General features: G+C 40.0%; 1 protein-coding gene and 1 pseudogene across 9 annotated transcripts in view; both read left to right on the top strand.

Annotated features, from left to right (window-relative positions):
• The window catches only part of Cadps2 (calcium dependent secretion activator 2), a 535973-nt gene that overhangs the window by 294011 nt on the left and 216225 nt on the right, over positions 1-25737 (top strand). For all 9 annotated transcript variants that reach the window (XM_085683581.2, XM_048450971.3, XM_048450976.3 and 6 more), the window contains exon 8: positions 15866-16005. In XM_085683581.2, coding sequence (XP_085539707.2) covers positions 15866-16005 — 140 coding nt within the window. The remainder of the gene's footprint in view (positions 1-15865; positions 16006-25737) is intronic.
• LOC125411100 (non-POU domain-containing octamer-binding protein pseudogene) lies at positions 13494-14884 on the top strand (annotated as a pseudogene).

The following is a 25737-nucleotide window of genomic DNA, read 5'->3' as shown; positions in this document are numbered from 1 at the left end:
ACACACACCTACTGGACCTTTTCTAGTTTTCTAACTTTTATTCCAAGTTTATGCTGCATGTTTATTTATTTTGAGCCTGCAAAGTTGATATATTGTTCCTATATATACTAATGGATTATAGAACATAAATATTTTCTTCTAGTTTTTGCTTGTGTCTTATTTTTATACTGTGTTAGAAAGAAGTTTTACCTTTTCTTAAGTCCAGTGTCTAAATTTTCTTCTTTATGACTCAGGTTCATAATGCTGTATCAAAGGCATTTTGCCAAACTCAAAGTCAGATTTCTTAATTTCTTCTAAAAGTTTTGTTTTCAGTATTAACTTTTGTGGTTTTGCTTCATTCATAATTAGTATGTAGTCAAGAGGCACATAAACAATATTTAGTAAAGAGCCATGTTCATTTCATAAAAATTACCAATGTTCTGCATAAATGTGAGGAAAAGCATCCTCCGTTGAATTTACTTAATACCTGTACTGAAAAATCAATTGTATCCATTTCTGGGCATCTTTTTCTGTATTTTTTTATTCTATTTTACTGTTTCTCTATATTGATATCAATAACATGCTGTTATGATGACATTAGCTTTGTAATTAATTAATGACAAAACCATATAATTAGCATCTTCCCGTTTTAAATATGCCCTCCTATCCCCCTCCATTCTCTTGCCTGTGCTATGGTTATTTCAGGTAATTTGAATTTATGAATTTTAGAATCAGACCGTACATTTCTGTCTAAGAGAACCAATTATAGAGGAATGACTAGTCTGACAACACTAATGGGAACTAAGGTAGACATGGTATATTCTTCCACTTGTTTGGGTTTTGTTTAAAATTTCAAAGATGTATTGTATAGATTTGGACTATATAACTTATGTCTTCTAGTAAGTTTATACAATGATTTTTTTCATATCCTTTTAGTATCTTTGAGTTCAAGACACCCTTAGCACTCTTAGGAAACTGTAGTTTTAAAGGTTTCATTGTTAGTATGAACAAAATCGGGATGTTTAGGAAGAAAAAGTATACTAAGTAAATAGACAGTTACATATTATGTATATGGGTAAGACTGAAGTTAATTCTTTGTATTTCTTAGGAGCACAAAAAAAATGACCAACCTAGTCACCAAAGCCAGTGGCTGTCTTAAAAATTTGTGATATAAGGGTGAAATAATAGAAACCTGTGGTTAATTTACTTCAAATAGGTCCAGTGAAGTGAAATGAAACTCAAGTTTTATGTTCAACCTCATTTCTAAGAAAATCTGTGGCTGTATAGTTCTTTTATTATGAAATTGATTTGTATTGCTTAACAAGCAAGACTAGTTGTTTTATCAAATAGTTTCTGTTTTGTGTGTATAATTTGAAATTAAAGGGGTAGTATAGCCCTTTATTTAAGTTACTTCATTTTCCAGATAAATATCAAAATTAAAAGACATAGTGGTGTCTAGAGGATTGTAATTCATCTAAGATCATATTGTAGCATTATGTGTTTCTAGAAATTTCTGCCTCACAGCACATTCAACAAATGTTGAAAATGAACATACTTCTGGTAGTTTGCCACATTCAGTCTTGTTTCTCTTATACAAAGTTACAGCTATGAGCAAATGGATAACTTTTGCTTAAAGGCCTGAGATACTAGTGGTACATTGGAGCATCTGTTGAAGAACAATGCATGACTTGGACCTAACAGTGAAGTCATATAAACCCAGTGAGACTCTATTGGAGAAAACTAAATTTTCCTTTGCAAGTGGGTATCATTCATGGATAGATTTCTTGGCTAGGGGCAGGGAGCTCGTGTCTACTTCCCCCTCTCAATGCTAGGGCTGTCTGGCTTCAACTGTGCGGGTCTTGTGTGTGTTGGCAACATCTCTGTGAATTTATATTGCATCATTTCTGTCATTTCTGAAGAACACTGTTTCCCTGGCATCCTCCACCATCTCTGTCAATTATATTCATTTCACCTTCTCCTCCACAGAGCTCTCTGAGTCCTACCGTGAGGGGTTTTTTGAAGACCTCCTATTTAGAAGTGAGTGTTCCAAGGTCTCTCACTCTCCATATATTGTCGTTAGAGTCCTCTGTGTTAGTTTCCGTTCACTGAAAGAAAAAATTTCTCTGATGATAGTTGAGCAAGGCACAGACCTTCTTTGTATAAAAGCAATTATAATAGATGTGAAATGATTGCTTACTGTGGTTTGCAGATTTTTATCTACTAAGTATTATTCAGCCTGGAGAGAAGGAAATCTTATCATCCTCAGCAACAGGAGTGGCTCTAGATAATATTTTACTAAGTGAAATATGCCAAGCAAGAAAGGCAAATACAGTATCTTATCCCCAGTCAGACTTGAATAACAGAACAGAATGGTGGCTTGATTTTTGTATCAAATGGAGAGATGTAAGGCAAATGGCTCAGATTTTTAGTTGTGCAGGATGAATAACATCTGGCAACCCAATTTCATCTTAATGATTGTAGATGATAATAATAATATACTTTAAAGGTTTCTTATATGATAAACCCTAAATTATCTCACCACAGGGACACACAGTAAATGTTAAGTTTATATGAAAATATTGTATCTTCAAATATGGTGAGAATTGTCTGTATTCTGTCAATCATATTTTAATAAAACGCTGATTGGCCAGGCAGGCAGTATAGGCAGGAAAGCCAGACAGGAAGTAGAGGTGGAACAAAGAGACTGGGAGTATTCTGGGAAGCAGGAAGCTCCCTCCACAGTTCTGCCCAGACCACCGGAGAGGAAAGATGTAAGCTGCCCAGCTGAGAAAGGTACTGAGCCATGTGGCTAATGTAGATAAGGATAATGGGGTAACATAAGTTATAAGAACTAATAAGTAGCCTGACCTAATGGACCAATCAGTTTATAATCTTATGGAGTCCCGTCTGTGATTTTCTTTGGGGTTTTCCGGCTGTGGGGTACTGGGCGGGAACAGATACCCCAACAAGCCGGCCCTCATGTTACAAAAATAGACGTGATTTTTCTTTGACATCTCTACCTCCGTGAAGTTGGGTGGGTAGAGCCTCCTGCTTGATGCTTTGAGTGTTAGTAAGAGCTGTATCCTTTGATTTGCAGCTAGTTCACATTACTATGTAAATTTCAAGAGTCAGGAATAAAGTTTTTAAAAATGTCTGCAAATCAGTCTTCCACAGTAGCTTCAAGGGTGCCCTGGTCTTCGCTTCTTCCCTGGGCCTTGTTCCCGTTCTCCCCTCTATCTTAGTGACTTATCTCATGCCACTCTGCATTCCTACGGTTTTCTTGACCTCGAAGTCCTCTCTCTTCCCTCCCCATCGTTTACATGATTTCTGACTCTTTTACCCCTTCTTTAAAATGACGAACTGGGAAGGTTTCCATTAGTCTCATTTTAGCATATGTAAGCTGTGACTCTTTTAGCCCCTGCATGGAGTTTGACTGAACAATAAATGTTCTCTGACCACTTTCAGTAACGGATAGTTTTTGATACAAATACTGACAGTGACGTATGATGTCTGAAGGAGTGAGTCAAACCCAGAACACTCTGCTGCATTATATGACCCACATTCTAGAGTTTAAGGATACTCGTGGTGTTATCCATGTTTGACACTACCTGTTGCTACATGTAGCATCATGTTTCCGATACACAGGAATCAACTTGACTCTAAGAATTCTCATCATAGATGATATCCAAATGGTGAGAAGAAAGCTAAGCACATTCATACAATGTGAGATAATTAAAGTGATAATGTGTCGGGCTGAGGAGGAGATGTGAAGTTGAAAGACTGTGTTGTTGTCTTGAACTAACCTTTCTTAGCTCTTCATTTAACTTCAGTGTCAAGTTATTTACATAACAGGGTGATGCCTGGCATTTTGGGGTAATGTGAAAATTAATTTAAATTTCATAAAGCACTCTGCAGCACTCTGAACGGGTCCTATAAATGACAGACATTGTTGTAACCAGGCTAAGCTTTAAGAAAAAAAGCATAATAAAGCTGCTTGTGTGGTGTCCATGATGGGAACTGTATCAGTAAGTAAATGAAAAGGTCATGGCCATTCATAATTTATGGCTGAGTGGCATAGATCAAGAATAATCAGGATGCTCTCCTGTCTAGATTGCTTTTAAGACACAGATGTGTCTATGAGGGGATATAATATTCCTTCCAAAGAGAAATATGAAATCAATAGTTTTCAGGGAATAAAAATAACGTATGAAAAAGGAAAAGGCCAATATTCTTAATTGAGGCATGAGAAACAAGGCAACTGACAAGCTTGATTATGTCCTTCAGAATCTTTAAAAGGCTTTAAATTGAAGAAATGGTCCTTAATCATTTGGGTTATGGAACTTGAAATTTGTTAGAAGTAAATGTGATGCCCCTTGATCTTTCCACTTCTTATTGTTAATGTTTACATTTATTAAAGAAAAAGTTTAAATTTTGCTTTAATTACAAGTATAGCTAAAATATGAGATAAAACATTATATCCAGAACATTCAATACAGGTACAATTCTTTAAGAATGTGACAGATGGGTCTGGAGATAAAGCCAGCAGTTAAGAGCACTCACAGCTCTTGGAAAGGGCCTAGGTTTAGCTCTCAGCAGCCTCGTGTTGGTTTGCAACTGCCTGTAACTCCAGTTCCAAGGCATCCATTGCCCTTTCTTGGCCTCTGCATGCCCCTGCCCACATGTGATCCCATAAACTCACCCAGGCCCACATACATGCACATATTCTGTACTTAAATCTTTCTACAAGTAAAATAATATGTCAGATAAAGCAGGTGGTAGAAATTTACATTCAAGAATATCTTTGAATTGGTGAGGGTTTCTTTTCCCAATGAAATCTCAGCTTTCATTGTCTATGTTAGTTTCCTATTTTGCTGTAACAAATGATCAAAAACGTAGTCTTTTAATAACATGCATTCTTTACCTAGTAAGCTTGAAGGTTGAATTGGTTAGTTTTATCAACTTGATACAAACCAGTCGTCTGGGAAGTGGAAACGTCAACTGGGAAATTTCCTCCACCGGATTGTCCTGCAGGCAAGACTGCAGGTCATTTTCTTGACTACTGATTGATGTGGGAGGGGCCAACCCTTTGGCCACTGAGCCAATGGGGAGGTCACCACTGAGCAGGTGGTGCTGGGTTGAAAGCAAGCCCAGGGAGCCATGGAGAGAAGCACCTGTCCTCTGTGGCCCCACATCTGCTCATACTTGAACTAAATGACAGCGTATGATGAGGAAGCGTAAGCCATGTAAATCCTTTCCTCCCCAGGTTGGTTTGGGTCATGGTGTTTATCACAGCCGCAAAGATCATAAGCCCAAAATGCACTTCTGTGGGCTGGAATCAGGGCCTCTTGCCTGGGCAAGTCTGGCTTGCATTCTTTTGATGAGAAATGTTAACCCTCTACTTCTCCAGTTTCTGGAAGCTGTCAGTATCTTCCCGCTCAAGGCCTTCTCCCATTTCCAAAGCCAGCAGTGGATGGCCAAGCCTCTACCATGCCCCATCTCCTACACTACACTCCTACACTACACTCCATCTTTCCCCTTTCACATGTCAAACTCCCTGTGAAGTACTGCAGAAATGCTTGGTTGGTATGGTGCTTTTTCTGCAAAACATGAGGCCCTGAGTTTTTACACCCAGCCCTGGGTGGGGCAGTAGGCACAGAATCCCTGCACTGCAGTGGTAGGTTAGAAGGTCCCTAGACTGCTGTTCAACCAGTCTAGTTCCATCATTGAGATGCAGATTTGGTGCAAAACCCTGTTCAGAAAAAGAAAATCAAGGTGAATGACTATGGAAGACTCCATAAACTGACCTTTACATACAGGAACACAAATGTACAGTGTACCTAAAAATAGATGTGCACATATATGAATACATTACACACACTGGCATATACACAATCCCTTTGGTAAATACAATGTCCCCATCTCATTCTTAATTTTGGAAACTTTAACTCTCTTTTTTTCTGTGGAACATAGCAGTTTAGAGGGCAGGATGTGGGCATTTTAACAAAGCTGATGTTTTCCCCTCTCCTTCCCTTTCCTGTGCTCCCTTTTCCATCCTTTGCCTACCCTACTCTCCCCTTCCCTCCCCTCCTCTTCCGTTCCCTACCCTGCCCTCTCCCTTCCTCTTTCTCCCAAGCCTCTAATGAAACCCTTTCTAGCCTATATCCATGAATCAGATTTAGATTCACATATAAGTGAGATCATCTAATTTTTGGCTTTCTCCTCCTCACTGATTTCACTTAGTATAATACTTTCCTATAGATAGATGTTTCTGTCCCACCTGGTCCTGCAGCTGTTCAGTCCCAAAGAAACACACAGAGGTCTCCATTAATTATAAACTGGTTGGCCTACTAGCTCAGGCTTTCTTATTAAGTAACTCTTATCTCTTACATATAACAAACCCATAATTCTTGTCTGTTTTAGCCACATGGCTTAGTACCTTTTATAAGTGAGGCATTCTCATCTATTGTTCTCTGTATCTGGGTGACAACTGCAGACTGAGCTTTTCCTCTTCCCAGAATTCTCCTGTTCTGGTAGCCCCACCTATACTTCCTGCTTGGCTACTGGCCAATCAGCAATTTATTAAACCAATACAAGTGACAAATCTTTACAGGGTGCAAGACCATTGTCCCACAGCACCTTCTACCCTCACCTATGTTACAAATGCCAACACTTCTTTCTTTTTAAGGATATTTAGTATTTGACTTGGAAAGTCCACTAATATGCACATTTATTATTTCTCAGTTTTTCAAATAACAAAAATAGTAGTGTGAAGAGATTGATAATTAGCCTCAACATATCAAAATATCACACTGCAACCTCAAATATAATATCAGTTAAAATGAAAAAAATAACATGTCTTAAGGATGTTGTCTTAACCATCCTATATACTACAGACCTGTTGCTACATCTACCACACAGTAGATCCTGTGCTGCCCACCTGCTAAATGCCTGATCCTACTGCAGAACATTATTTAGTACACGGATATAAGAAAATAAGAAGGGATAGGCTTTCACACCTCATTTTACTTTTCTTGCTCAATTCTTCATATCCTATTGTGGAAATAACAAAGCTCTTCATTCCATTATTTGACAAGCTAATGGCAAGAAAGAGTATATCATTAGAACAATACTACTTTTCTTTTTGACTTATTTTCCAGATTTCCTATACTGGGCACTGCACCAGAGCCTTGTGCCTTCTCTGCCATTGAACCACGCCTCCAGTCCCAGCACTGTTTAAAAGTTCTCTTTTGTTCTTTCCGAAACAGATTGTTCTTGTAAAAAGGTAATAAATGAACTGTATCGGTGGAGGGGACTATGAAATTCCCTGTTATTCAAAGTACACCTCTGGTAAGGAGTTGGGAGTTTGATCAGTTCCTTATTCTAACCTCCACGATTCTTTCTAGCCTTTAAAATGAAAGAAACTAGATTTAGCCCTTAAAGAATAAGGTTGGCAGAGACTTTGGGCTAATCTTTCAGGATACAAATGAGCATTCTGTTAGCCAGAGTGAGCGAATATTTTCTGTTGCAGCTGTTGTTTGTTTGTTCGGGGAGCTGGGGGTTGGTTTGTTTATTTGTTTGTTTCAACTGAGCAGGTCGGGGAGCAATGATATTAAATCAAAGGAGAAATCATTTAGACTAAGCAACCTCGAGTTCATTAAAGACTTGAAAATGTTACCTCTGCAGGATACTAATTTTTCTCAGAAAAACCATCAGCTTCCTCTACTCCACATTGTAAGGAGCCCTGATAGAGCAGAGATATGCTCATAACTAGTATCTGAGAAATGTTATTTATGAACTGAAGGAAATTCAGGTAGTTCTTCCACTGTGTGTGTGTGTGTGTGTGTGTGTGTGTGTGTGTGTGTGTGTGTCTCCAGGTCCTAAACTCGTAGCAAGGTACTTGAAAGGTTTACAAGCAACAGTGACTATGAATCTTTACTGAAGTATAAAGCGCCTGATGCTGAACCTAAACTGTTACAGATACGGACCCCACTTATCTGAAGAGAAGATCTCTCAGACTTTTTCTCTGATTCCCCTTTTTTCAAACAAAGCTGTTACAGGGGGAAAATATCAAGCAAAAGCTAACAGGACCTCTGTTATATCTGTTGATATCATGTTTAGTTACTTCTAAGTCTGCATGTAACATGCATTCTTAACACCCTTCTATCCATAGTTGCATATGAGACTCCTTGACTGCACCTGATTCCTCTCTAGGCTACAGGGAGCTGGAAAATGGCGCATTTTTCATGATTCAAAAGTATGAGAATCTGATTTTCTCATCCCCTTGCTTAGAAACATCGTTGGTTTGCCTCTTATGTACCGAATGTGCATAGCATAGAAACCTTAGTGCAATACCAATCTTCTTTCTGGCTCTATCAGTAGAGACCAACTTTCTCTTGTCTAGTCAACATTGCTAATTGGCTATGTCCTCACATTCCGCCTTTGTAACAGCATCTTTTAGTGAAAGTAATCATATCCTACTTACCTGATCTTGCTGACTTAAGACTTAAATGAAGGCTTTCTCCATACCTCAGAGATTACGTTTCCCCACAGGCATTGCTGACAGTGCCTGATCTTTCTCAGACTGAGCTTCCCAGTGACTGTGGCCTCTCTACTTCTTGAGCGGGCCACATGCTTCTTGGGCCTATCACACTTGGCAACTTAATGTCCATTTGACACTAATATTACTAATTACTATTTCTGGTAATAGTAGTATTTCTGGTAATTGTGATATGGTATATCACAATCTTGATTTCTTTTTTATTATTTTTATGTGTATATTTTCTTGCATGGATTTGTGTACAGTACATTATTGTTTGACATCCAAAAAGTGCAGAATAGGGTGAGTAATTCACTGGAACTGAGGTTACAGCTGGTTGTGAGTCTCCATGTGGAGACTCATATCCTCTCAAGAGTAATAAGTGATCTTAACCACTGAACCAACACTCCAGCCCCACACTCTTGATTTTCTTATAAGTGCTTGTCTTCAGACTTCAATTATTAAGTCCTACTTTTCCTAAATCTTAAAAATTGATGATGCCTGGGTTGTAGCTCACCTGATAGCGTGATTGTGTAACATGTAAAAGATCTCCAGTGTGACTTACAGCGGGCATGCCTGTGATCCAAGCACTGGAGAGTGGAGGAAGGAAGAGAAGAACTTCAGTGTTGTGATTATTAGTTTGAGGCCAGCCTGGGATTCAGGAGACTCTGTCTCATAAGTAGTGGAGTTCCATATTGGGCTTCTCCTTGACCTTTGAGAATATAAGGTGATTTAGCATGGCATAAGAAGCAATGAGTATCTACACTCCGGTTGAAATTATCTTCACGACTATTTGTGGAGGCTAACAAGGGAACAGCTGAACAACCGTCTTTAGTGTTGACTGAGGTTTCTGGACTGCCCAGTCCTGTAGTCATTCAGTCCCAAAGAAACACACAGAGGTCTACATCAATTATAAGCTGATTGGCCCAGTATCTCAGGCTCTTCTTCTTAACTAATTCTTATATTAGCCCATAATTCTTGTCTGTGTTGACCACGTGGCTTGGTACCTTTTTCAGTGAGGCAGTCACACCTTGCTTCCTCTGCAGCTGGGTCACGACTGGAGACTGAGCTTCCCTCTTCCCAGAACTCTCCTGTTCTCATTGCCCCACCTCTACTTCCTGCCTATCTTTCCTGCCTGGCTACTGGCCAATCAGCATTTTATCAAAAATACTGCAAGTGAAAGGATAAATGACCATTGTCCCACAGCACTTAAGGAAAAACACAGACCCTGTGGCCATGGTGAGAATGTCAGCATTAGAATTGTGAGCCTGTGCCAAGGCCTTACCGCTAAAGTGTTGAATTCCAACTCTTTATTTCCACTTATACCTCTCATCTCTCACCCGTGTCTTCTTTGTCTATCTTATGTACTTTCAAACTCCCAAATAAAACAGAAATGTCTATGAATAAATGCTGGGAAATGACAGAAATTGTTTAACTAACGCCTCTGTCTTCTAGCTTTTTTTCATTCAGGTGTGTGTGTGTGTGTGTGTGTGTGTGTGTGTGTGTTCTAGTCACAGAGTTTAATTAGTGAGATAGACAGACGCACATGGCTTGGCTGAGTCTTTCAAAAAAATATCTGAATAAAAAAGAAAGGTTCTGAAATACCATGTTAGTAGCTCCTGAGAGAAACATCCTTATGAGTCCTATATTACTGCAATGCATGTTTATGACATTTGGTTTCTGTCTCATGCATTAAACTTGACAGTTTTTAAGCTTTAAAAATCTTGTATTCTTAATTATATTTTTAGCAAAATTGCAAGGCATTTTGCCTTTTTTGTGTTGCCTTCAAGATAAGACATCATAACATTTTTGTGTCGTGCTAAGTGACAAGACATTTAAAGTGTTAGTGGCAAAAAGAAATACCCTGGAAGCAGTAAAATATATATAAAAGAAGTTAAAAGAAATAAATAGTAAATGTAGTTAATTTTTTATACAGAGCTACAATTTAGTTTAGGTGTGTATTTAGAATTTTTATATCGGAAATAGTTTGGTTATTATGGTGACCAATATAAGACGTGCCTTCTTGTGTATAAACTAAACACTGTTGAATTTGATATAGCTTATTATGAAACGCAGTTCTTTAAGTACCCATTTATAGTGAAAGTTTTGTGAAACAAACCATTGTCTTAATATTTAAGATAAGATAGCTAGGCAACTGTAACAAGCCAGTGAAACATTTCAGTATTCTCACAGTTGTGTGTTTTCCTCCCACATGGTCATTCAAGGCTCTGGTTTCTCCCATTTTGGTCTCTCTCACTCCCCATAGCCATCAGTGCTTCTTTGCATTTGGTGAGCAAAGAATAAGGAAAGTCTATCTCTACCCTAGTCATCAGTGTGACATGTTGCACTCTTTGTCCAGAGTGCAACATACTCAGATGTAAAAGAAACTGGGAAACATGGCTCTTGGCTGACTCAATGCTCTTTAACAGTAGCTCTTTGCTCGTGAAATCATGAATTCCAATGGAGTTATCAGATCAGCAATGCTTCAGCCTCTACCTGAAATATTCCATTACCACCACTCCTCTCCACCCCTACCCCATGCAGGGAGCATTCATTTTCACTCAGGGGAACTATATAGAGTCCTGTCTCTTCATTACATGCTGTCCAACACTGCATAGTGTTCACTTGGAATTTTGGAAGCCTATTAACCTATGAAGAGGTCCTTGCTGCTACTGTACCCAGTCTTTCCATCCTGCCCTAGCACTAATTCAGTCTGTCACAAGAACAACAAAAGGAGAGCCATAGATTGCTCTTTGAAAGATGGAAAAATAAAGTGTTCCTTTCTAGGAACAGTAACAGAATCTAGCCAGCAGGCTCTGTGAGGACTGCTTCTACTGGAAGTGGTCACGACGTCTCGATTAGACCAGTGCTGTGGATTGAAAAGAACTACTCTGCCCTGTATTCCTCATGGCCACAGAGTTCTCTGCACCTTGGGAGCCTCTTCCTTGCAAATATCTCTGATCAAGTCCCACAAAGAAACGTCTCGATTAGACCAGTGCTGTGGATTGAAAAGAACTACTCTGCCCTGTATTCCTCATGGCCACAGAGTTCTCTGCACCTTGGGAGCCTCTTCCTTGCAAATATCTCTGATCAAGTCCCACAAAGAAACACCTTTTTTCTCATTCAATATTTCAAATATAAAACTATTTTTGCAGACATCTTGACAGTTCAGAGCCAATTTGCCAGGGTAGTTCACTTAGGAAACACGTATTCCCTATGTCTATTACTGTATGTTTCATGCATGACAATGGTTATGCCATTACCTGATCACTTGTTCAGAAAACCAAGCACCATACCTGGACTTTGAAATGAAAAGGGTAGGTGCCGCTAAAGGAAAGGAAATAGAATGACAGCAGAACTGTCGGTCCAGAGTGAAGTCCTTTATTTTTGGTCATTTATGTCTTTTTGTTTTCATTTGTATTTTTTTTTTTTTGAGAAAAGGCCTTGCTTTGTCGGTATATCTGGCCTGGAATTCACTGTGTCGTCCTAGCTGACCTCCAACTTATGTATGACCCTCCTGCCTCTGCCTTGTAAAGACTGATGCTGCAGGCATGAGCCAACATAGGTTTACCTTTCATCAGTACTTTTTATTGAACTGGGAATAAAATATGAGGCTTTATTCGTGTGTTGCAGGAGCTCCTCTGCTGAGTTACACCACCAGCACTAGGCACGGCTGATTTTTGACAAAGGAGCTAAGGCAGTAAGAAAAGGACAGCATGGTTAACAGAGTCTAGAGGAGTTATAACACAAGCAAGTTCTTTTTTTTAACAACAGAACAAAGAAATCAAACTGATGGTGACAAATATGTCACAAGGTTAACAAACTCAGTATCTGAATGTCTGGTGCAGCGACAGAGAAGCAGTAAGGGAAGGTAACGATAAGGGTGATGGGAATTCCGAGGCTCAAAGGCCCCAGCTTCTTGATGTGCCTGGGCCACCTCCTTTCTTACATGTCTCTGAGTCCTCCTGAATGGAATAAAAGTTATTCATTGAAGATCAAGCTGAACAGTAATCTTTCTGGTGATTTCAGTTGGAAGTGCCCACCAAAAAAAAAATGTTCCTCAAATGATGATACTCAATTTATGGATGATCTTTAATCCATGGTTTCACTGTAAGTAGTTATTTTGAGGCCTTGTTTTATAATGCATGGAACTTTGAGAGAATAAGAATCTTGCAAATTCTTAAGATATCTACTTCTTTTATGAACATTTTTAAATTGGGATTTTTTTTCAGTAAATAGAGAAGGTATAATTAAAAATGAATAAAGTTTATAGATAGCCTGTGCCAAATTAATATTTTAAGGAAGGAAGAATGGGAATCTAGAAAAAAAAACTTTTCCACACTTGGTAGGAATATTACAATGATGCTTGACCTTAATCTTTGGGTTTTTTAATATCCTTTTAGTTGACAGTGATTTTTTTTGTCTACTGGTTTGGACAAAAAACCACCCACATTTTTTAAACACTAGTGCTATTTTAAAAACAAACTGTTGAGTATCTCACTGGCTATTATAACAGTCAAAATGAACAACTTCTAGAGTATAGTCATAATTCTGAAAACATTTAGAATGACATTTAGCTTCTTCGTGGATGCAGTTTATATGCTGGAGTCTAGATATTCTGAACTTAATGGGGCTTTTACGATAACTTTGAGCAGAGACTCGGCATAGTGTGTACAATTAGAAAATTACAAGCTGAGACTTGCTTGAGACATTTTATGGCTTTGCTATGTTTGCTAGAAGAAAAGAAAACCTTGCTTGCAGATTTTTCCTGAATGTGCCCATTTATATGTAGGATAAAAATATCTTTGGGGAGCAGAAGAGACCCTTTTGCCTTGCTTCAACAATATTTTCATGCTCAGGAGGATGGAGGCCATGCAGCAGAACTGTTACTCTGAGCAAAGAGCAGAGGAAGTTGAGGTTAGAGTGGACTGGAAGACAGGCACTTTGCTGTGCCCAAATCGAAGTCCAGGGAAACAACATGCAGAGCAATAAAACCTTTAACTTGGAGAAGCAGAGTTATACTCCAAGGAAGCAGCAGCAACATCCACAGCAGCACCTGCAGCAGAAGCCACCCGAACCAATACCTGCAAATGAACAGCAGGTCAGCAGCCACAATGACGGTTTAACCATTGACCTCAAGAACTTTAGGAAACCAAGAGAGAAGACATTACCCGACGAAGCCGTCTCTTTGTGGGCAATCTCCCCCTGACATCACTGAGGAGGAATGAGGAAACTTTCTGAGAACTATGGGATAGCAATTGAAGTTTTTATTCATATGATAAAGGCTTTGGAGTTACTCGCTTGAAAACATGAACCCTAGTAGAAATTGCCAAAGTGGAGTTGGATAATGTACCACCCTGTGGAAAGCAACCGTGCGTGTGCTTTGCCTGTCATAGTGCATCCCTTACATTCCACAGCCTTCCTCAGTATGTGCCCAACAAACAGCTCCAAGAAGCCTTTTCTGTGTTTGGCCAGGTAGAGAGGGCTGTGGCCATTGTGGATGACCAAGGAGGGCCCTAAGGGAAAGGCATTGTTGAGTTCTCAGAGAAGGCAACCACTGGGAAAGTTCTGGACAGATGCAGTGAAGGCTACGTCTTGCTAACCACATTTCCTCAGCTTGTGACTGTGGAGCCTATGGATTAGCTAGATGATGAGGAGAGACTTCCGGAGAAGATTGTCATAAAAAAATAACCAGCAATTTCATGAGGAGCAAGAACAGCCACCCAGATTTGCAGAGCCTGGGTCCTTTGAGTATGAGTATGTCATGCGCTGGAAGGCACTCATTGAAATGGAGAAGCAACAGCAGATCAAGTCGAATGCAACATCCAGGAGGCTCATGAGAAATGAGATGGAGTTGGAGGCAGCACACCACGAACATCAGGCTATTCTAATGAGGCAGGAGTTGATGATGTGTCAAAGGAGCTTGGGAGAATGGAGGAGCTGCATAGCCAAGAGGTTCAAAAACAAAAGCGGCTAGCGCTCAGGCACACAGGTGCACAGGTGCCCTGAGGAAGAAATTCAGCGGCAATAGAAGAAATGATGTGACAGCAGTCAGAAGGATTCAAGGGAACCTTCCCTGATGTGGGATAACAAGAGATACCGATGGGCCAAGTGACTGTGGGAGGTGCTATGGGCATAAATAATAGAGGCACCATGCCCCCTGCTGCTGTGCTAACTGGTACCCCAGTTCCTCTAGGACGTGTCACGATGATGCCACATGTGACCTTGGGATTGACCCCACCAACAACTGAATGTTTTGACCAAGCTACTACAATGAAAGAAATTGAGGCCATTGTTGGAACTCCTTCTGCATTCAACCATCCAGCTCCTGTAGCCAAATTTTCTCCAAATAAACACTGCAGATACTAAATAATTTACAGTGTCTATTTTCCCAGAAGAGAGAGAGAGATAGAGAGAAGAGAAGAAAAGAAAGTATTTTCCATGCCTGATCATGTTTATGAGTCTAGTTCATGTCTGGGTATCAGATTCATATGCTTTTCCTGATGTCTTAGGGTACAGATGATTCTCATGGTGTGATGTTCCTTGTGTCTGTTTTGTCGTTCAGACTGTAGTCCTTCTATTGTATCATGCCTCCTAAAGGTTGGATATGGTTGTGTTTCAAAGGAGTCAAGATTGTGTGAAGGGGAAAGGGTAAGAAGGGTGATTTCACTGATATGGCAGGTAGCATCAGAGGCGCAGACTACTCTTTCCTAAGGTGGCTTGGCAAAGTGAGGTGCTGTCAGATAGTCAACTGTTAATTTGATATTTTGATTAAAATATGATCTTGTTTCTGTTATAATGTCATTTTGATAATTCTGACAATAGACACTTGCCAGAAGATAGTCTTTGATATTGATCTAAAACTGGAAGCGTGTTATGAACATTCTTTGCCAACTGTAATTGAGTTGCTTTCCTTTAATGCCATTTTACAAGGAAGATACTAAAATACAAGACGTATTTGTATGACTTCAATAATTGGTTTTGCTTTATGGTGTTTGCTTCTGTAATTTCAGCTTTTTTCCCTGAACTTCTATGCCCTGAGTTGTTTGGAATCGTGTTGAAAGTATAGGTGTCCATTTAGTATTTTTCAACTGCCAGCTCAAATGCCACATATTGAGCTATTAAATTATTATGAAGAGAAAGAAAACTCATTGTGTGATAATAGGAAAACATATACTTGTCAAAACAAATAAATCTGTATGGAAAATCATCTGTGAGGGGTGAGTCCAGTGGTCTATCAGACATACTTGAATATTGACACCTTCCTTTCGCATAGGAAAATGTTTACAGAAGGTTTTCGTTCCAGTTCTGTATCATGTACTCAGAGCTTTTCTCTTTTGTTGCTTACAGGTGATACTATACCCAACTTCTAATAGCTCCAAGTCAGCAGAATTACACCGAATGATAGTTCCCAAGAACAGTCAGGACTCGGACTTAAAGATCAAATTGGCAGTGCGCATGGATAAACCACCACACATGAAGCATAGTGGGTGAGTGTTTAAATGTTCCGCCTGCAAATCACTGGACTTGCTTTCAGTGTATCACTTTCGTCTGTCTGGGGAAGAAACCATTATATCAGGCATTTGTGTGTAATTTTCTCAACAAATCTACATAAGTAAGTTGTTTATATAGCAAATCCAGTCATATCTCTAGAGATAAATAGGTATTCTGTTAATGTAACTGTATTAGCGCTGAAGAATGTTGCTTATTGATTGTGTTGATATCCCTTTGTTATGGGGAGTTCACCAGAGATGATCACTCAGACACTGCACTCTGGTACTAAGGACCTGAGTGTAGCCATGGGCATGCTTTTATGTGGTGTGGCTCTCCTGCAGACTTTACAGCAGATGGGGAAAATGATCCATGAAGAGACAAGAATGAAACTCAGTTTAGCCAATTTTACTTTAAGCGGCACTGGACCAAGATTTCTAGACTTTAGTCATATTGAAGTGCAGCAAAATTTTGGGGAAAAAGTATTCAGATAACAATAACTCAGTCCCAAGTGCACAACAGTTTCAGACATGTTTTTATTGAGATTCTTCGCAAAGTGTATCTGGCTTCTTTCACAAGAATGGGTACTGTTGACTCAGAGTACCCAAGATTTAGAGTCTAGGGTTCTTGACTGAGATAATATAGTGCCTCTGGGTGTGGTTTCAGGATTGACCTGGCCATAAGATAGTATAGAAGTCACTTGGATTGTTGTAGAACACAGTGACCTTGACCTCATTCATAAGAGTGGGTTTTAGGGAAGAGGGTCTTGGAGAAGTAAAAATCATAAATTCTGGGAGATGCAGGCAGAGTCTGTCTCATCAGACAGCAAAGGATCACCAGGTTGTAAAACTACATCATTCCTAACCTTCCAGGAAGAACAACTATACCCCTCATTCCACTGAAGAGAGGTAAGTTGTGTGTTTAACTTTCCTGGCTTCTCCAGTGCTTATCTTTCGTCCTCCATACTTTTCCAGGGGAAAACCACATCCTGGTATCTTACTCTGCGGCTGCAGGGGGAGGTCTGCACAAGCAGGCACTTTTGCAGAAGCTAAGATAAATTAACTGAGGCATCTTGGCCTCGGGTCCCAGAATAGAGTTGGATAGTTTTCCATGGGGTTCTCCATCAAGAACGTCAAATTCTGGTTAAACCTGAAATGGCCTCTACAGGAATAAAAGATAAAGGAACCCCTGAGCTATCTTGTCCGGGCACAACATATGGGTTACACAGATATACAGTGATAAACAACACATGAGTTATACATACTTTTTAGGAAATAGTCTTCACATTCCAGGTACAGTAGTGTTTAGGGTAATAGTGGACTCACAGCTGGTGCAGGGTAACAGTGACAGGGTAATAGTAGACTCACACCTGATGTTCAGGGCTCTAGAAATGATTAAACTGTCATAGAATGTATGAAGGCTAAAGAGAGGGTCAGAAATGACCCAGAAGGCCATGCACATTTTGGTAGGAGTGATGTCAGTATTCACCCACTATTAGAGTGAAAGCTAAGTCATTCCCAACGGAGACTGTTGATGGAAACCCAGGAGGTGAAGAACTTCTCATCTGGGGATTGCCAGGGTCTAACACAACTGTCGTCATTGCTAATTGGAGAGGAACCAGGCCTGAACTAAGTTGGAACTCTTTCAGCTGTTGTTGTTTTGTTTTGTTTTGTTTTGTTGTTGTTGTTGTTTTTGTTTTCAAGATGGAATCTCACTAAGTAGCTCTGGTAGCTCTGGCTGTCCTAGAACTCACTACCCACCAGGCTGGCCTTGAACCCACAGAGATCTACCTGCCTCTGCCTGCCAAGGGCTGGGATTTAGGATATGTGCCATTATGCCAGGTTCTCTCTTACAGAAAATGAATTTTCAAAGGTTTATAGATTTCTCCTGTTAACATGTTAAGACAAACTTTGGCCTTCAAATACTATTTGTTTAGGAAGAATGTGACCATTTTTTGTTATTTTTTTATGTTTCAACTGAAGTTTGACCTCCCTCCTCTCCTCTCAGTCCCTCCCCACAGCTCCCCTCTGTCCCACCCCATCTACTCATCCTCCATTTTTCTCTAGAAAAAGGCAGGCCTCCCGTGGATATCAACCATATGTGAGCTTCTATGAGCCCAGGTTAGTTGATTCTGTGGGTTTCCTTAGGGTGCCCATGACCCCTCTGGCTCCTATAAACCATCTTCCTCCCTCTTTTGCCGGATTCCCCTGCAGGATTCCTCAAGTTCCACTTAATAATTGGCTGTGGATGCCTACATTTGTTTTCTTCAGTTGCTGAATAAGGCCTCTCTGATAACAACTGAGCTGGGCACCAATCTATGCATACAACAGAATATCATTAGGAATCTTTTCATTCTGCCCCCCCTTTTTCTCTCTGTTTCTCCAGTCAAGTTTGGTTCTGTTTGGTCTATTCTAGTTCTCTGGGCTATCCTTTCTCTGGGTCCTGGCCTCCCAGGAAGTATCAGCAGTGAACTTCCTCTCAGTGGCATGGGTCTCAAGCTGACCAGTCATTGATTGGCCACTCCTACAATTTCTGTGCCAACTTTACCCCCGGCATGTCTTGTAGACAGAACAAATTGTAGATAAAAGATTTTGAGGCTGGATTGGTGTCCCAATTTCTCCACTGTACGACTTCCTGGTTATGGGAAATGACCACTTCAGGATCCATATCCACCATTGCCAGGAGTCTTAGCTAGGGTCACTCTCATAGATTTCTGAGAGTTTTTCTTAAACTAGGTTTCTAGCTTGTCTCCAAGATGCCCCGCTCCAATTCCAGTTGTCTTTCCATGTACTCTGTCCCTCCATCCTTCTCCAACCTGATCCCTCTTGCTCCCAGACGTGACCATTTTTATTACCGTGAGGAGAAAGAATTGCTGAAGTGACTCACCTAAGCTTTGCAACAAACTTAGCAGTGGAAAAAGTGCGTTCCTGCAAGAGGGTCTGGGACTTTTAAGCCTAATCTTCAAAAGCAAGGTAGGACTTGTTGGTTATGTCAAGGAAAACAAATTTGGGTGTTGGGTAGGGATTTATCCACCTATGTATGTCTCTTAGAGAACTGGAATTCAGGAGGGGTAGTGGCATTTCGTTTGTATTTGAATAAATACGGGCTACCTGAGGATCTGAGAGTAAAGCAGTCCCACTGGTCAGCCTTACAGACCAGATGATGACAACACACACCTATAATCCCAGTAGCGACAATGACACACACCTTTAATTCCAATAGCCACAGTGACACACACCTTTCATCCTAGTAATCACCCTAGTTGCCATAAAAATTGAGTGGTGCATGCCTTTAATCCCAGTGGTGCACACCTTTAATCCCAGCCCTAGAGAAGAATGTATGATGTGGGGAAGACAGTTCTCAGTCTCATTCTGAGATTCCAGGAGGCAGGATCATCATTTCAAACTGAGGACGAAGTGAGAGTCAGTGACTGGCTATTGTGCTTTTTGTATCTTTCGATTGAACCCCAATTTCTGATCCTGAACTTTTATTAATCATGTTTCAAGGAGGCTACAGTGTAGTATCTTTAATGTGTTAATGTGAAGGAAATTCTAGCTATGATTCAACTCAATACAGATAAAGATCCTAGAACTGACTACTTAAAGGGTTTTTTTTTTTCTACCTACCTGTTCCTTGTCAGTTTGTGCCATAGATGAACTTTGGAACTCCTTCTCTTCCATCCAGAAGATACAACCACAAGCTGCCCTGAAAGTCGAGTAAAGGACTTTGGCTTGTATGTAAACAATTGTAGTAACAAGTGACAAATGCATTGAGGTAGAAATGGGAACCTGTTGGAAATAACACGCAGTTTTATCTGGGGCTGGTTAGTTAAGGTCTCATACTCACTACTTCTGACATTTGAAGTCAAGGAAAAACTCAGCCAGTGGCCAGTGGGAAGGAAAGGTATCTCTGTCATATGACAAGCGTTTACAAAAGGCAGGAGCTCTGAGAGGGCTTTGTCTAGTGGTGACAAGTTGACCGGTTTGCCTGAAGAGCTTTGAGACTAGGGGTCGCTAGTTATGTAAAGTGCTTAGACGCTAGCAGAGTTTCTAATTAGGCATAAAAGTATACTGCATGTTCCAGGAACTAGGACATTTCTCTGTTGTTTGCTCTGTACCTCTTTTCTCTTTATGGATGTTTTAATAAGAACTAAGAGTGGCCAAGAGCAAATTGAATAATCCTGGAGCCCCCAGATAGTGCCAGGAACAAAGATTGAACATGAAGTAAGACACAAGCACCTTCTGCGGCCCAAACTCCTGTGGGAAGAAATCCCTGCTTTGACCTACCAACTTCTAGTGAAGAACTGGTCAGAGCAGCTGGATCAGCCTAACTGCCTTATAAGGAAGCTGGGGATTAGGACTGTCTTTCCTTGTATCAAATGAGAATTTGCTTTTTATTACACTCATTTGACTAAATCAAGATTTTCATAATGGTTCTGCACTTGACTCTCCCCCAAGCTGGAGCTGGTGGGAGAATAAATAGGATAATATCATAGTCCAGCAGTTTAATTCATAAATCCCAAGGATTCACCCAAAGAACCAAGAACGTTCCATGTCCTGGTCATGTGAATCAGTGCCTCTCACTGTGAGAAGGTACTAGGAGTCATTTCTGGGCACTTGGATATCTCTCTAGTTCCTAGCAAGCAAAACTGCTGAATTCTAGAAATGAAAATATTTGTGCTGTTCATCTACCACACTTAAGAGTTGTGTAGCTAAAGCATTCGCAATATTATATTCCATAATAGTGAGTCATTATTAGTGAGTCAATAGTGAGTCAGTAAAATCGGTTACTATGAATATATCAGAAGTAACGGCTAGCAGCCTTTAAGGTTTCGTCACTGTTGTGAAACTGATTGGTCCCTGTGAGCAGGAACAGTTGGAGACATTTTACCAGGCACCCATTACAGCAGCTCTTCAATGACTGTTTGGTAAAAGATTTAAATATCCCAAATGTCTGCCATCCACCTAGCTTTATACAATAAAACCTGATTTTACCCAAAGCTTAACTACAGTGATTATCTTCTGAGGTACTTCCTAAATAGATTTTAGCCCACTCAATTACATTTGGAAAAGGAATTGGGAACCCTTTGCCTCCCAGCTTTTATCGTACACGACGACAATAATACACACGGAGGAGTGGGGTTCACAGCATTTCTTTGGGACTGGATTACTTTCTATCAATAATTTATTCAAAAATGAATAATTAACAGATGAGTAATGAATAATACAACTAAAAGATAAGCCAACCTTAAAAGAGAAATTAATTCATCTTTAAAATATGGCACAGTTGTTGGTGTTAGTTCAGTGAATTAAACAATGTGTGGGGAGAGTTCTAGGCATACGCCTTCAGAGCATGTCAGGTTTTGACACTGATTCTCTAATGTGTTGATTCTATAAACCTCGTCTCTTTTTCACTCCCATAGGAAACAAGTAATCTCTTTTGTGAGGACTCTTAGCATGCATTCTGTTTTGCTTATCCGCTTTAGATGGCCCATGGATTGACCCTAGTTAGAGGGTGCGCTCTTTTTCATAAGCGCACATGACAGGGTAGGCACCTGTGGAGGCTGCAAGTCAGGTCGGAGTGTTTTTCTCTGCTTTCCACCTTATATTTTTTTAAGAGACCTAGAACTCTCTGTTTCAGCTAGACTAGCTAGCCATTGAGCTCTGGGGGTCTAGCTGTCCACACCCGACCCTGGCACCAGGGTTACAAGTACACTATCACAAGCAGTTTGCTCACTGAGCCATCTCTCAAGTCCCCACGTGAGATTTTGTCAGCAGTCCTCACTCCATATCGTCAGTGGATTCCCAAGTTTATTGTACATTTTTTAGTCTTGCTTGAGTCTCCCTACTATGTGCAGTCAAGGGCATACATGAATATGAATACTGGTAATGAAAATGAGATTTCAATACTCCGTAGAGTTTTATGGAAAAAGTTACAAATAGTAAGTGGTGTTTGGTTTTCAAATTTTGTATTTAAAACTATGTAGGATTTTTATATGGAAAATAAAATATATCTTATCCCAAGCTCCTGCTACTGATGGCTGATCACTCTGTAACGATACTTTTTTTGTTGTTTTTTAGAGCAGGTGTAACTATGTGAAAATGAAAGAAAAAAGGTTTTGATTTAGAGAAAATAAGCCTAATCATGATGCCATTCTTTTAAAACCACACTGGATATTACCATAAAAATTATTAGAAAAAAAACACGGATTCATCCATTCTTTTGAACTATTTTCTAGACTGTAGAAACTACTCTAAGACAAACCCTTGGGTGGATCATCAGTGAAATTTTCTTTTTTTCTTCCCCCCCCCCCAGCTCATTGGCATTCACTCTGGCCTCTTCGCTTCTGTGCATTGCTGGAGAATATAAGTGTTCTGGAACAAATAGATGATACTTTAGCATAGCCTAGTGGCTAAGCAGCAGCATTAACCAGAAACTCAAAAATTCTAAACTTGTTTATGTACAGTGCCTTCCTAGTTCACAGGATCTTTTTCCTTCAGGAAAAGAAAGGTAAGATAGGATGAGACTAATGAAATACATGACCAACTATTACAAAAGCTGAAACTATGACCCCCAAAGGAGACAGAAGGATAGTAAAGTGCCTGTCACATCTGTGTAGAATCATTGTAACAATGATCCATCAGAAAACAGAAGTCTATATAAAGCTGATTGCTTCTCTAATATAAATGAATGGAAGTCTCTTGTTTATATAACTGTAGATGATTTTTATCCCAGATAACCAGCCAGATAAACATCTCAGCCATATGTTCTCGGGTTTCTCTTTGTGTGGAGTCCTAATTGATTTCGTATGTATTTATTGAATGCATAGACAATTTGTAATAGTTTGAAGTCACAAATAATATTGTCCACTTTAATTTACACTATAAATTTATACCTGCCACGAGGCTTATTTCTAGCCAGAGGAGGAAGCTCAGATTCTGACAGAAAAACAGGGTAAAAGCCTTCCCTCCTCTGACCTCCCAGGACTCCAGCCTGCCCAGCACCCCATGCTTGTCCGGAGGAAGAGCAGTTAGGCCCTCAGACCAGGATGTCGTAGTGTGCAACTCTCAGTGAGCATTTAACACGGAAGCATCACATTTGCTCCAAGTGAAGTGGATGCCTTCTGGTAAAGTCATGTTACCTGTTTCTAACTTAGGTGTCCGACCCTCAGCTGGTTAGAGGAACAACACCATGACTAGGTTTGCTTGTGGGCCCAACCTTTAAGACAGTATTGGTCTTCTGTCTTTGATTTGCCAGAGGAAGTGATTTCTCACTATAAACCTACGTTTAGTATGAATTTTCCTTTAGAGCATAGCCATATGTGCCTTCTTACCTTCACCTACATTTCTATATAGTTCTATTTGCCTTCCCTGATCAAACGCCTTAGTCTGGGTTTATTCTGACTCCATGCATATCTTACTGCTTGCCATATTGCTGGAACTTCTGGCCAAGTGTTTGGTAGGCTTCCAAGCATAGACTGACTTCCTTGTCCATATACAGTCTCATAAGAGATGTGTGTGGCCCTCCATAAATAGCAGAGCCATCACATTTAATATGATAAAGGGGATATGCCAAATGGCCAGTTTCTTTTTCGAAATCCTTTCAATTTTCATAGCGGCGTCTATATACTAAATCATTTAGAACAGTATTTTCACTTTTTAGGATTTAGTAGCAAATATTTGGTCATGGTAGAAACCTTCCTGTTGTCACTCAGTACATTGTTTTAGTTTGTTATGCTCTCCTGGTTTTTCCTTATAAAATGTTTACTCTTAGACTCAAAGTTCATCTTTTCATTATTCTATTTAAGGTTCTTTCCCAGGAGAAGGAACACCTTGACATGCAGCATATTCCGCTGTATGTGTCAAATAAATATCCCAACATCTTCAGATGCCCTTTCTATAGATATAGGAACATATTAACTGCTTTTCAAGAAAGAGAATTAAGTTAGAATATAATCTCATATTTTTTCTTTAACTTCTCTTAAAAGGCACTTATATGGCACTTAAAAGGCAGTTATGAAGAGACAAGACTAACGCCATTTTCAAGCCAGGCCCCATTTTGTGTTAACCTAGGAGGCACCCCACCTCAGGCACCCCACCCCATGTACCTGAAAACTCCGAGAAAAGCCACAAACGGCGCAAAAACTACCCGACTGCCTAGACACCTGAGGACAGCCAATCAGAAACTAGACAAACAAGTTTTTATAATTACCAGGTGCTTTTGTAGAAAGTTACAAAAATCCCCTCTTGACTTAGAGCCAACTGAAACATAAGCATATCCCCCTACCCAATCCAGTAGCAACAAGGCATATAACTCCCTGCTTGTGGTTTATTCCTTTAAAGACCCCTTGCACTGTGAGCTAGGGGCCTTCCTCCGTCATGACTGCATCAGTGTGTAGAATGAAGCTCCTGCTAGCGAGCTTGTAAAAGAATAAAGAAACCTTGTGTGATTGCATCAGAAAGTCGGCTCTGTGGCGCTCTCACTGGACAACTTGTGTCTCAGGCATAACAGTTATAAATCATTTTAATTAATGTGAGATGTTTTAAGTGAATTTATTTAGAAATACTGTGTATTAAATTTTATAAGCAGCTAACAAACAGAATTATAGTGAAATTGCTTTCTTTTTTTTGTTTGTTTGGATAATTTTTTGTTTTTGGAGACAGGGTTTCTCTGTGTAACCCTGGCTTCCTGAAACTCACTTTGTAGACCAGGCTGGTCTCAGATTCACAGAGATCTGCCTGCCTCTGCCTCTGCCTCCAGAGTGCTGGGATTAAAGGTATGTGGCACTACACCCTGCTGGTTTCATTTTTTAAATTGAAGTATTACTGTTAAAAAAAAATGTTTGTGGTGAGCCGGGTGGTGGCTCTTTTTAATCCCAACACTCAGGAGGCAGAAGCAGGTGGATTTCCATAAGTTACAGGCTGGCCTGATCTACAGAGTGAGTTCCAGTACAGTCTCTAAAGCTACACAGAGAAACCCTGTCTGGAAAACTGAAACAAGAAAAGAAGAAAAAGAAGTTTGAGGCATAGAGTGGCATGGCATTTGGAAGTTTGCAAGTGTGAGTAATCGTCAATAAAGTAAAAATGTCTTGTGTTTATTTAATGCCAAAGCATTGTGTGAAAGATTGAAAGCCTTTAGACTTTTTAAGCATTTGTGTTTTGCATGTATCTGGTTTATGTGAGAGCAGAAGGATTACAATGCAATACTATTTATGTAGGATCCAAGCTAGGTCCAGGTCCAAGACCCTTGGGGCTCATATCTCAGTGATGTCACTAATGTGGGTAAGCTTGGGCCTCAGTCTTTTGCTTTAGTTTCATTGTTTTCAAATGGGGACAGTGGACTAGAAAAGCTGGAAGATTTTTTGGGCCCAGAGATGTATGATGTGGTAAGTCCTTTCTTTGTCCTTGGCAAGCACATGATCCACTTATTCCATGCCATGTCATGTACAGTGATACAGAGGGCTCTGGTGGAGTGAGCTAAATGTGGCACATTGGGAAAAGAGGAACAGCTTGGAAATCTGAGTCCTTGGAAGGCAAAGACAGGAAGCATGAAGATTAACTTCCATAAGGCTATGGAAAGTGTAGTAGGAGGCTGCTTATTGTTCCCGGCTGCTCAGCCTGAAAATAATCACACAGAAGCTGTATTAATTACATCACTGATTGGCCCATTAACTCTAGCTTCTTACTGGCTAACTTTGTGTGTGTATGTGCGCTTATTTATTTATTTATTCA

The sequence above is a fragment of the Myodes glareolus genome, chromosome 25 (genome assembly GCF_982192425.1).
Source record: "Myodes glareolus chromosome 25, mMyoGla1.1, whole genome shotgun sequence".
Classification (NCBI taxonomy): domain Eukaryota; kingdom Metazoa; phylum Chordata; class Mammalia; order Rodentia; family Cricetidae; genus Myodes; species Myodes glareolus.
Note: the sequence above shows the minus strand (reverse complement) of the source record. Positions and strands in the feature narration are given on the sequence as shown.